We start from the raw sequence: 14,131 nt of genomic DNA on the forward strand, positions 1-14,131 counted from the left end.
TAACTTTGACATGTTTTTTTGTGAATGTTTTGTATGTAATTGTATTGTAAAAATGTAATGGCTAATAAAAAAACAATTCAATAAAAACACCACCAGATTTCCTCAGAAATATACACAAGTTTATTTACAAATACAATTGCATTTGCATAGAAATTTTAAATCCAAAATAAAAATACATAGTAGTAAACAGATTTATAAGAGGCATTTGTAGCTAAAACAATTTGTCTGAATTAAAAGCTCCCATTGTGATTACAAGTCAACAGATAATATATATATATATATATATATATATATCTGCTAACGTGCTTCAACTGAAAGCATTCTCCTATGACATGGGATCTGTCCATGTAAGCTCAGGAGGGCGTCACAGTTACAAAATAATCAAAATTCATTACAATGTCCACTTGTATTTTATTCGTTTTGTGCCATTCAATCACGGTATGAAGAAAAGCCCTACTCAAATGTCCTTCCATGACTTTTGGCTGAAACGTCAAACCAATTATGCGATCTAATTGGTTAGGAAGGAGAAGGAAGGTAGGGAAGGCACATCGGGATCATTTTTCCTTAAATATATCATATACATTTAATCTTTATCTTCATAGATTTAAATTCAAGAACAAACCAGGATAAGATGGCCTCTTACCAAGAAATTAGGAAATCAATGAACGTACTATCACTGAAACATTAATTACGCTCAAAATGACTGTATGAAGGTGTGTTAAATGTGGCAACAGCTTTTTCTGGGAAATATCCCATTATTCCAACATTATTAAACCGTGTCAAGACAAAGGCAGGGGTTAAAACAAGCAGGGAAACAATACAAAAGTGTCCGAAATCTGCCGTATGAACGGATGAGAGATCAGCCGAGGATGTTCTCGCTCTCCTGACGCCTGGTCAGATGCAACAGATCGTCACACCAGATGTAATGGTTGCGCCGGCTAGATCTACGATGACGACAGAGGATTTCTATAGACCCTCCACCCTATGACAGCTACGTACGGCTGGCAACCCTCACCGACAGGAGAGGCCCGTGCACCCCGCTTCATGCCCTCACCACCAGACCAAAGTGCCTAATCGTCCCCATGTGTTAGTCAGGAGAACCAAAAGCCAACTTCAATCCTCAATAACTTAATATCTCTCTGGATATGTAACATATTACTCGAGGAACAGCTACTTGTGACATCCTCCGGATCACGATATTAGTAAGTCAATTGACAAAAAAAAACACCTCAAAGTGGGTGAGACGAGACAGAAAACGCAAGATCACCAGAGCAGCATGAAACATCATAATGAGGGCGGAGCAAAGTTTTGACAGACAGCTGTGGGAAACATCAACACTGAGAAGAATTAAAGCATCTGAGACTTTCCTGAGTTTTCCTTAATGGCAATGGCTCACGTGGCCACCTAAAGAACCTCCTTCTGCTTGCCTTCAGCTTCTTAACACTACGACTAAGAATTCATTTCCACTCGCACCTTCACACACCGTCCCACACTTACCGGTCCCTGTCTTGTCTATACCTGTCCTAACATTACATGGATGGGAAAAAACGGAGTTTGATATTTTGGTGCCTCTAATAAAGACATTTACAGATTTCATCCAACGCTTGATTCATCAGTACATACATACACATTATATAAATATTTATATAGCTTGACATTCTGTGATTCTCTATGTTTCAGGCACTCCCCCTTCTTGTAAAATTGATGATGATGATGATGATGATGAAGAACCTAAGACTATGGCTGGTAGCAGCAGTAGGGTAAGACTGTATCTAAAATGGTGACAGAAGGAGAATGCAGAAGGGAGAGGCTTATGGGAGTTTGTTGGGCATTTTGATTTGGTCATTGTGGCAAAAAAGGGATCTTCTAAAACGTCTGCTCTGGGATGACTGTGTCGAAGGGGTAGTCCCAGAATCTGGTGGTGATTCCAAAACCTGGAGAAAATTCAGAATAAACAGAAGCTTTTAAAAAGGAGATGAAACCGTTAAAAAAGCAGTTTAAACGTAATAAATAAATAAAATTAAATATTTTAAAATATTAAATGTTATATATTAATATTAAATATTATAGAATAAATATTAACTCTTTCCCCACCAGCGTTTAAAAAAAAATTCTATACTCTTTCAAAAGATGCATAATAGCGCCCCCTACCGTATAACAGTGTAAACATGGTCACTGGCGGGGAAAAAGTTTATCTTTCCCTGAGGGCTTCTGAACGTTTTTTACAAACAACCTGGGTGGCATACTTGAAATCGTATAGATCTTATTAGGAAATATAACTTTTATAAAAAATAATATATGTTTGATATATATATATGTATATATATATATATATACACAAATAGTTAAGTGATACATTTTGGAGTTTTTTATTTTTAATAGTGTAATTTTCTGTGACAACAATATAGTTTCTCTGTGCCGTTATCGTTATAGCTGTGGTGTGAACTCTGCTATTCTTTAATATTGAGAAAGATTTTTTAGAACTAAATATTTGTCGTTATCTTTATAGTTATCCTCCTTGGTAATGTAAATGTAAACGTATTTATTTAAAATGCATTTAATATAACTGGTCTTAGCTTGCATAAAATACAGCCACTTTATCCACTATTTTGTAGAGAGATGCTCTAATGACTGATGCCTCAAAATATTATGTCCTCACCTGCCCTTTGGTGTTCAAAGTGGTGTTTGACATGGTACGCTTTCAGCCCATACAAGTAGGAGTCTTTCCGTGGCGAGCCGTAGTGCAGGTAGTAGTGGATCATGTCGTAGACCACATATCCACACACACCCCCAACAAACAGGGAGGTTCCCAATCCCTCAGACATCAGTTGCATGAGTATCAGGTAAAAAGCGCCAGCGGCGATGGCGGCCAGACTCGGAGGAAATACCAGACGAGAGCCATCAAACGGAGACTGATGGGTAAGAAAAGAGAGTTTGGTTGGTTTCATCAATAGCCCCTTTCACACGTACAGCCTTTACTGGCAAATTACAGGTAAGAGATCATGTGTGAACAGGATCTTTTCAGAAGGTACCAGTAAAGTTGTAATATTAACAGTAAATTACCGCTATGATGCTGTGAGTGAAAAAATAATGAAAATTACCGGTTTTGAGCATGTACGAAGTCAGAACCCGCTGGCAGTCTGCCTTGGCCAATCATAAAGTTGACACGTTTGCTCTGTGCTGTACAGTACAGTAAGCTCCGCTGCTTTTTAATCGTTTTTCTACAGTATGCCAATATACGCTAGATGGACATCTTTGAGCAAAAAAGCATTCTGTGCGATCCTTGTGCAGGCGAATGAAGACAACGGCTCAGCGTTTAAAGATCATATCCGATGACCGACATCACAGAATTTACCGATATTTTGGTGCTGGTGTGTGAATGGTCGGTAAAAAGCCATGTGTGAACAGGATATTTGTGTATTTACCTGTTAATTGATTCTTGTAATTTTAACGGTAATTTACTGTGATTACTGCTCAATGAATTTGAAATGAATCTCAGGTATTGAAAAAATGAACACACCTTGTGGTGCTGACCGTGCAACAGGAAGTGCAGCGTGATGAGGTAATAATTGTGGGCGGGTGGGCGCATGTGGAAGACGAAGCGATGGATGCAGTACTCGACGAGCGACCACAGAAACATGCCAAGCATGAAGATGAAAGGAAAGCTGTACTTGTGGACCAGAATGGAGTAGTCTAAAAATAATAAATAAAAGAATAAAACATATATACATTAGGACGTTTTGGGCAAAATAACAATCCTTCACTGAGAAAATGTACTTACTGCAAAGTGTTACTTATATTAATATCATTTCTGTCAACTAAAACGGAACTCTTCAAAATTATGATTACACTTTTTTTGATGGTCAACTTAAAGGGATAGTTCACCCAAAAATGAAAATTCTGTCAGTATTTACTCACCCTCATGTTGTTCAAACCCCGTAAGACCTTCGTACATCTTCAGAAAACGAATTAAGATATTTTTGATTAAATCTGAGAGCTGGATCACTCCTCTATAGGCTTCTAAGGGATTGAAACTTGTTCCCCGAAAAGTTATTAAAGACATCGTTAAAATAGTCCAAGTGACTACAGAGACTCAATCTTAAGTTAATCAAAGGACGAGAATACTTTTTGAGAATACCCCCCCCCCCCCCCCAAAAAACCAAAAATAACGACTTTATTTAAACTATTAATTTCCTTCTCTGTGGGCCTCGAGTCAGTTCACTAGTGTAATAGCGTAGTGCTTCTGTTGTTGTACGTCACACGCATCACACACATGACCAGCGTCGGCCAATAGTGAGGCTACGTGTGACGTAGCTCTACGCTATCACACTACGTTAACTGACTAGAGGCCCACAGAGAAGGAAATGAATAGTTGAAATAAAGTCGTTATTTTTGTTTTTTTTGCGCACAAAAAGTATCCTCGTCGCTTGATAAACTTAAGATTGAGCCACTGTAGTTACTTGGACTATTTTAACGATGTCTATAATAACTTTTCGGGGCTGGAAAGTTTCAATCCCTTAAAAAGCTTATGGAGGAGTGATCCAGCTCTCAGATTTAACCAAAAATATCTTAATTTGTGTTTCGAAGATGAACGAAGGTCTTACGGGGTTGGAACAACATGAGGGTGAGTAAATACTGAAAGAATTTTCATTTTTGGGTGAACTATCCCTTTAAGATATTCTACTAGCTATAAATAACTTTGCAAAGAGTATTAGGAGACTGTCAGGTTAGGGTTAGTACAATAGTTGACTCGTAGTTGCAAAGTTAGTAGAATGGCGGTTGTCTGTTAGAGAAGCATCGAAATAAAGAGTTAGCAGATATTAATCAGACAGTCTACAAATACTCTTATGAGAGTTAGTTGACATGTAGTTGCAAAGTCACTTATAGTTAGTAGAACTATCAAAATAAAGTGTTTTTGTTGAGTGGAATAAAGTTAAATAAAATGGATAAAAAAAACTTAATCATATTTATTCAGTTATTTGCAAAGACAAACGTTTTTTTTTTTTTCATTTAGTTTAAAAGTAAGGTCCAAAATCACATCACTAAATCTTAAACTGAAATCTAAATTAATCAAAGCTATATAGAACTATTTTACAAAAAATAGCTAAAACTAATAATCAAATACTATTCTATAATAGTATATAAATAATACTGCTGTGAGTAAATTAAGCGTGTCTTAAAACTTAATTTTAAACACTTTCCACACACCTGATGTAATAAACAGTCTTGTCCTCTCTTGGGCCAATAGCGTGTAGCAGTACCAGCTCAGATAGATAACCAAAGGCATCCATACAATTGGCACCATGTACCTGCCAACACACAAACACACATCAGTCAACTAACCAGCACACACACATAAATACTGTTACTAATCTACAATGTTTAACTTGACTAAACAGATGTGATAAATCCTGTTATTTGATCTCTCTTACCATGACGTCTTTGTGTTGGCCTCGAAAAAGTCATTTCCGAACAGTCTGATTGGTCTGTCCACGGGCTGATGGACCCATGTGTCATATTTCTCTCTGAGGTATCCGACCTGCCAGGCCAGTGGCTTCCGCCAGTCCACCAGATCCTGTATGGACAATGAAATAAATCCAATTATTTCATTTGATAACAGTGCTATATTAGTATTATTTATATACTGTTATAGTATGGTGAACGTGACTATGTATGGATCAACATCTTTGTTTATTCTGGAACAATATTCCGATCGACAAATCAGATTTGAGGGTCAAGTTTACAGTTTATGACAAGTTTAGGCTTACAATCAAGGTTAGATGCTTCTACATCGGATTTCCCTGTGATTTGTGAACATGTCTCACTTGGCAAAATCGCGGTGACCGTTAGTGTTAGCTTTTATTAATCAGTTTTCGTATAAAATTTTAATCATATATATGCTTTTGTCATTTTTATCCGTGTTTATATATTTCTATTTAGATTTAATTTATTTTTTAAATTTTTATCAGTTTTACTTTAGTAATTTTAGTCCTTAAGCTTATTTAATACAAGTTGCCAAGTAACATTTCTATTTCAATGTTTCTAATTCATTCTAATCCAATGTTTACTGATTGATGGTAATTAAAAAAGTAATTAACTAGATTTCATCTTTTAGTCATTTGTAATATCAGGGTTTTTTTTAACTGCAATGTTTATCTGTGATGTTTTGTGGTTTTTAATTTGTTTGTGAAAAAGACAGAAATCAGAATATCAACAAATTCTACCATTTTTAATTGATTTAATAATATTTACATCATAATTTTGCCACATCAATTAACCTCATACTGACATCTTTATGTAAGTTAACTAGCATAGCAATTACTAACTTTACACTTTATTACCATTCATTAAGGAGTCCTGTTAATTTTTCTGCCATTGTGTAAATAACCACTTTAGCACACTTCAATCTAAATGAAACAAGATTATCTGGAAAGTTAACAGAGTTCAGAAGGTGTTTGCGAAGCAGGAATGTTGGCTATCAAGGATATTAGTTTGCTGAATCATTTGACTTGTTTGTTTATGGTGCAAACTTTGACCAGATGCTTTTCCTACTGTCTCCACTAGGGGTCCCTATAAGTGTCTAAAAGTGTGTCTAAGGCGCCATATTCGCCAAAGAAGACCATATGAAGCGGCAACTCACCAAGATTCAAACAAAGACAGGAAACAGAGGCCTTGAACTCAACGACTGAACCTGAAGTGATAGACGCCTATTTATGCATCTTTCGATAAATGTATGTTATAAAATAGTGTAGGCTAACATTACTCATACAGTAGGGCCGCTTAAAAAAATAGCTTATCATAGCTCTGGTTCAGTCAGTGTCATTTCTAGTTATTGTTGTGTGACAGAATACCAAGTAACAAGTAAAACCACCCACTTTATTTACTGACTATTTAGGCAACTGCTTGCTTTGAGAAATCAGGACAAAGTATTCAGGGTTAATCCTAGGAAATGTCTGTCACACCATCAATAGGTGCACGTTAGGACAAATTAACACCCTTTCCTTCATAGCAACGCTGGAATGAATGAGAGTGCAGTAATAAACCAGAGCCGAGACGACATGATTCCTGTTATAACGAACCCAGAAATCTGGTCCGGACTGGTTGCCTATCCTGTCTGATTTACAAGTTTCATTACGCCATTAATTATGGTTTTGGTTGTTATGCCTAAACCTGATGCACAGTTTACATTTGGTCTGTAGTGTAACAGCTGAAGCTGAAGAATGAGTAAGCAAGAATACACTTACAATACAATATAACTAACAGGTGAATCTCACTAAGAAATGTTCAGGTGGGTCACATTTCACAGTGTGTGTGTGTGTGTATATATATATATATATATATATATATATATATATATACACACACAATTGTAAAAATGTATCCCTTTATATACAATTTATATAAATTTATCTTTAAAAAAAAGAATAAAATCTCATTCTGCATTAATTAATGAGGAAAAAAGAACATTTGTGAAATATAGCTCATGGCAAATATATATATATATACAAATTTAAATACATTTTTATTTTTATTATTTTTATTTTTAATATATTTTTTCCTTTATTTCTTTAAGCTTGATATTTTTTTCTTCAGATTTTCTGAATACTAGTGAATAAGGAAATGATTCTCCAGAAGAACTGTTCACTTGTATGCAGGTATTTTCAAGTTGTAATGAATGGTACAGCGTGGTTCTGCAAAGGGGGTCAGTGTTCTCTAGATCGCTGTCCCCATCTGTCACATTCAGGGGGGTTGGACCAAATAATCGATGCTTGTGAAAGTCCTGCATGCACACAGGACATTCACACACAAACAGAGAGAGTGAGGGAAGTACATACACACTAGCATTTTCACATATCTTTTCAATGTCAGCAAAGCACACAAGTGTTTTTGCTTTAATCTGCCTTTTGGCATCATTCAAACATAGAAGGAGGAAGCCTTCGAGGGATAGTTCACCCAAAAATGTAAATTATCCCATGATTTACTCACCCCAAAACCATCCTAGGTGTACACGACCATCTTCTTTGAGACGAACACAATCTGAGATATATTTAAAAATATCCTGGCTCTTCCTAGATTTATAATGGGAGTGAATAGGGGGTGAGATTTTGAAGCCCAAAAAAATGCACCCATCCATCATAAAAGTAATCCATACGGCTCCTTTTTATAAAAGCCTTCTAAAGCGAAGCCATGCGTTTGTGTAATTAAAAAATCCATATTTAAAACATTATTAGCTGTAATAACTAGCTTCCAGCAGATAACCGTACGCATACAAGAGTAACCCCTGACATGATGTAGGAGTATCATAAGCTTAGACGCCTTTCGTGGTTTAAACAAATAGGGGTGTGCAACAAACTCAAGCTCCTCTTCTTTTATATCGAAATCCTCTGACATTTCTGTTTAAAATTTCTCATTTTAGACTTCTAATTCACGACCCGTTTTGTTTTGCTCTATCCTCTGCGCCTCCGTGTTCGTCATGCGTCGGCTCAGAGTTCACTCTTCCATCCGCAAATCGCTGCGTAAGGCCTTCTGCCAGAAGCTAGTTATTATACAAGGCTTCAAAATCTCACTACCATTATAAAGCTTGAAAGAGCCAGGATATTTTTAAATATAACTCCAATTGTGTTTGTCTGAAAGAAAATAGTCATATACACCTTGGATGGCTTGAGGGTGAGTAAATCACGGTACAATTTTCATTTTCTGGTGAACTAAACCTTTGAGGATAATCGCTGTACAAGAAAGAGAGCAAAAGAAAGTCACCTGCTCTTTTAGTTTCACACTGTCGGTGCAAGTCAAAAGAGGAATGGTTGTTTGCGGTTTCCTGTCATATGAACTAAAGCTTCACTTCCAGATGTCAAGCAGACAAGTGCGTGGTACATCTATTAAACGACTGTTGAAAGGAATATTCTGGGTTTAATACAAGTTCAGCTTAATCAGTAGTCTCTGTGGCATGTTAATGATTACTAGGGAAAGTAATTTTGAGCCTATGAATGTGTAAAACTGTGTTTTCATAATGTTTTAAAGAAGTCCTGTACATTTAGACTGGTTTAGCATCATGTCAGTCACACATCGATCAGATGCGTTTCCCATTGCCCGTTCAAATAAGACGTGTTGCACTGCAGTGCAAAATATTAACTAGGCTAAAACTAAAGTTAGAAAAAAAAATCTAGATAACCTTAGGTTGTATTTTAATCAGTAATATGCCAGGTTGCATTTCACTTTTGAATACCGTTTCTTCGTCGACTTTGCTGCATTTATTGATGGCTGAGGTTTCTTCTTCTTCTGTGGTGCTTTCTGGGATCTTCTTCCTCAGTCTCAGAGTCTAGAACAGAAGAAAAGAAACATTTCAGATGAACTCTAATGATCATGTTAAATGAGATGAGATTCATTCATGTTCAATTTGTGTTGTTAGGATTTTGCTTGTATTCCTATATATTTGATGCATGGCCTGACACTGAGATAAAACAACCTGTCTGACAATAGAGGGAAATGACGAGTTGAAGCAAGGGGCATTTGACTGGTCATGTGATCTCAACATGGTGGCCACCACAAATTAACGGCACAGATGGGCGCTGTTGTTTACTATGTTACAGACGAAATAGGAAAGACAACATTTCGTTGACTAGTTTTGGATAGATTATAACGTTTTTATTGTAAAATAGACATCAAATAAGCTTTTGTTAGCCAGATTCTGCTCATATGTTAAATATATAGTATGTTTTTGTCAAAAATAAACTCATCAACTAAGATGTTATTATAGTGTTTGAATCCTTAACTTTGAAATATGTATGATAAAATGTATACTTTACAATTTTAACAATATTTCAAGTGTAATCTTTTTTTAAAATTGTTGTTGATTTACATTTGAACAAAACAATTATTTACAAGGTAGATATAAGCAACATCCTAATATGCCAATGTAAGCCTTCTCATTGATTGTTTTTTAGTAGTGACACATTTGGGGAGAGGATAGATTCCAAAACTTTCTGAAAATACAGTATGAGAATTAACTGCATAGTTATTAGAAATGTTTACCTTGGATATTATACAATTTGCATGCATACAAAATAAGTCCTCACATTCTTTCTTGTGGTACCCAGTGACACACCTGAATGAAAGGCTCATTGTCTTCTCAGGTGTGAATCAGAGCATTATTCATGATCCACCACACCCTTACGCATATTGTCTTACCAAAAAAAAAGTGTCTTACAAAATTTAAATCAACGTATTGTTTTATGTGAATGATTTGGCAGGATGATTTTCAGATAATTTTGAAGCAAAAACTCTAGGCAACAACACCCATTAGTCAAAAGTCGCATGGACACATAATTAGTATGTGTTTTGTGGCCTTATTTCAGAAACTTCAATTTTTAGTTTTTTCAATAACTATGCATAAACAATATTCTCTCAAAAATAAACATTGTACATACATGTTGCTCACATATTATAGTAGCCCTAAATAGAATGCTAAATAGAGTGTAATGACACCTTTGCCATTAATATGTTTATAAGCAACTGAAAAAAGCACAAATGTCAGGGCATGTCAAAACATCAAGGACCTCAAAAACCCCTTAGACCCCACAGGTGTGCCTTAGGCTGGCCACAATTAAAGGCCACTCTAAAATGTGCAGTTTTATCACACAGCACAATGCCACAGATGTCACAGGTTTTGAGACCAGCCACCCGGACAGCTGCTGCAACAATCGGTTTGCATAACCAAAGACAAAATAAACCGTCTCAGGGAAGCTCATCAGGGTCTCGACCTGACTGCAGTTTGTCGTCGTAACCGGCTTGAGTGGGCAAACGGATGAATCCTGGTTTTCACTGTACAGGGAAGATGACAGACAGCGGGTATGGCGTTGTGTGGGTGAGCGGTTTGCTGATGTCAACGTTGTGGATCGAGTGGCCCATGGTGGCGGTGGGGTTATGGTATGGGCAGGTGTATGTTATGAACAACGAACACAGGTGGATTTTATTAATGGCATTTTGAATGCACAGAAATACCGTGACGAGATCCAGAGGCCCATTGTTGTGCCATTCATCCACGACCATCACCTCATGTTGCAGCATGAATTATAATGCACGGCCCCATGTTGCAAGGATCTGTGCACAATTCCTCGAAGCTGAGCATGTTTGGGATGCTCTGGATCAGTGTATACGACAGCGCGTTCCAGGTCCTGCCAATATCCAGCAACTTTGCATAGCAATTGAAGAGGAGTGGACCAACATTCCACAGGCCACAATCAACAACCTGATCAACTCTATGCGAAGGAGATGTGTTGCACTGCGTGAGGCAAATGGTGGTCACAACAGATCAGGTTTCCTTGCGTGTAAACTTCAAAGTACTAATTCCCACTTACAAAGCTCTTCATAACCTTGATCCTACATATTTATCACTTTACAGGGTCAGGTGGTTTGATGGAGTAATTGTGCAGTTTTCAGAAATCTATTTCAATAAAATACCAACAAAACACAGAATAAAAGTCCCTTGCAAGTCAAAGCTGCTGTTTTTCAGAGAACTAAATCAATAAATACATCTAAAACCTAAAGATCAAGAGACGTTGTACTACAATAAGACTCAAATAAATTCAAATCTGACAATATGAAGCAGACGCGATTAAACATTATTTATTCCACAGATAAAACACACACCAACCCTCACTGTCATCATACCACCACACAAAGTATACCACACCTTATTCACGTGGTTCACAAATATCACAGCACACATTACGTCATGCCTCAACCCACAGGACACAAGGGCTACTCGTATCTCCATAGGGTCACAAACACACTGGACAACACCCTTCACAGATGGCTAGGATGGTGGGACAGGTGAAATATTAAACAGGTCTTGCATCGAACCATACCATTCTAATATTTAAGAGATGATTAACCCTGCCCTCCTTCACACCTGCTCACACACACGCACACGTTTTGTGAGGACTCTCCATAGACATAATGATTTTATACTGTACAAACTTTCCATTCTATCCCCTAACCCTTACAGAAAACAGTCTGCATTTTTTTACATTTTCAAAAAAACAATTTAGAATGATTTATAAGATGTTTTCCTCACGGGAACCGAAAGTTTGTCCCTAGAACGTCAAAAAGACCTGGACCATACACACACACACATTGGGATTTCCATGTTTTATGGGTACTCTCCATAGACATTTTTATACAGTACAAACTGTATATTCTGTCCCCTAAACCTACCCATCACAGAAAGCTTCCTGCATTTTCACTTTTTCAAAAAACATAATTTAGTATGATTTCTAAGCGGCTTTCCTCATGGGGACCAAAAATGTCCCCCACAAGTAATTTTTTCCCCCCAGAACATTGCGATTCCCGGACCACACACACATCTCCATGGCAACCTAACACCTAACCAAAGCCATATGATCTGGCATACTACTGTACCAGAAGGTGCTCAACATGCCATAGAAGTTGATGGTTGAAGTGTTGCTGTTTGTGAAATTGTGCGTGACCAAGGCCTGTACAATTTAAGCGGCACAAACCTACTCAGAGGTCACTTACTCATGGTATTGGATGATATTCATGCAATTGTACTCAGACCTGCATGAAATTTCAATACGTTTCGTACAATTAGTTTATAAAATATGCTAATGTTTGATACGTTTTTCAGCTACCAGTAAGAACATTAAAATTAACTCTGATTTATTCTTAATTTTCATTTACTTATTCTCATTGGAAACTGTCACAATAAATGTGGAAATTGGTGTGATATTTTTAAATGTATTCTGTCACTAAAATGAGAATAAAAATGATTGATTTGTTATATCTGAGCGCTGTGGCATGGACAATCTCTATCAGTGAATTCACTTTACAGGGTCAGGTGCTTTGATGGAGTGATTGTGCAGTTTAATGTGCTTGAGAGATGTTTTCCCCAGTGCAGTACTTATTTTAATGATGTAGTCTTATCTGACAATGTTGTAAATACAAAGTAATTTGAATTTCTATTTTGCAAAACACCTTGTCCTAACAGCAAGTGATATTTTTAAAATATTGTAAAGATTTGAATTACTAGCACAAGTAATGCTATTTGTATTAGAGGAACCGTAATAGTAAAAGTTTAGTTTGGTAAGATTTGTTGCTGTTTTTAGAAGAAGACTCTTATGCTCACCAAGGTGGCATTTATATGACCAAACATGCAGCGAAAACGTTAATATTAGGAAATATTATTACAATTAAAAAAAATACCTGTTTTCTATTTTAATATATTTTAAAATGTAATTTATTCCTGTGATGCAAAACTGAATTTTCAGCATCATTACTCCAGTCTTCAATGTCACATGATCCTTCAAGAAATCATTCTAATATGCTGATTTGCCGCTAAAAAACAACAACATTTATTATTATTATCAAGATTGAAAACATTGCTGTGCTGCTTAATTTTTAAGCATACATTAAGATACATTTTATTCAGGATTCTTTGATGTATAGAAAGTTCAAAACATTATAAATGTCATTACTGTCACTGTTGATTAATGAATGAATGTGTCCTTGCTGAAAAAAATGTTTAATTCAAAAGTAGGCTACTTATTTTTAATTACATTTTTTAATAAATTGTAGTTTTGAACAGTAGTGTCAACACATATACACACATATTTAATAGTGAAAGGGGGCTCAAACTAAGTCACAAACTTATACAAACTAAGTCACATTATTCTCATGGTGAGAAAAGCAGAACTTTTGAAAACAGACGCGCCTGACCAGATATTCCAGATGACTGTCAGTCCAAACATCACAAACATGCAAACTCATCTTACAATCCATTATTGTTGACACTGACACGTGATAAAGCTTACTCAGAATCAGTCCATTTTCTTATTGTCACACATCATTCACTTTAATGCTTAACTTACAGCCTAACAAAACTCTTATACAACAATTTTATAAAAATACAGCACCATATCAAGTGGAAATTTAGTTTTATTGCACCCTAGATACACTTAGCACACAGTATGCATATGATTCTGCTGGGGTGTGTTACTGTTTACAAAGAGCCACACCAAATCATTAGTCTAGAAATACACACAAACCAAATGCAAAAAGAGGAAAGAGGAATTTAACCACTTTAGGGATTAAACTCCATCAGTTGTCATAGTGA

General features: G+C 36.3%; 1 protein-coding gene across 1 annotated transcript in view; it reads right to left on the minus strand.

The window, feature by feature from the left end:
• Positions 1-1,730: 1,730 nt before the first annotated feature.
• Positions 1,731-14,131, minus strand: part of fa2h (fatty acid 2-hydroxylase) — a 32,287-nt gene continuing 19,886 nt past the window's right edge. Inside the window, exons 2-7 of the mRNA XM_077210485.1 lie at positions 9,227-9,319; positions 5,433-5,575; positions 5,209-5,309; positions 3,521-3,693; positions 2,660-2,912; positions 1,731-1,934 (exon numbers count right to left, since the gene is read on the minus strand). Of these exons, the coding sequence (XP_077066600.1) occupies positions 1,867-1,934; positions 2,660-2,912; positions 3,521-3,693; positions 5,209-5,309; positions 5,433-5,575; positions 9,227-9,319 (831 nt within the window). The 3' untranslated portion in view covers positions 1,731-1,866. The remainder of the gene's footprint in view (positions 1,935-2,659; positions 2,913-3,520; positions 3,694-5,208; positions 5,310-5,432; positions 5,576-9,226; positions 9,320-14,131) is intronic.

The sequence above is a fragment of the Siphateles boraxobius genome, unplaced genomic scaffold (assembly GCF_051911475.1).
Source record: "Siphateles boraxobius isolate OS27281-9 unplaced genomic scaffold, OSU_SipBor_1 65, whole genome shotgun sequence".
Lineage (NCBI taxonomy): Eukaryota > Metazoa > Chordata > Actinopteri > Cypriniformes > Leuciscidae > Siphateles > Siphateles boraxobius.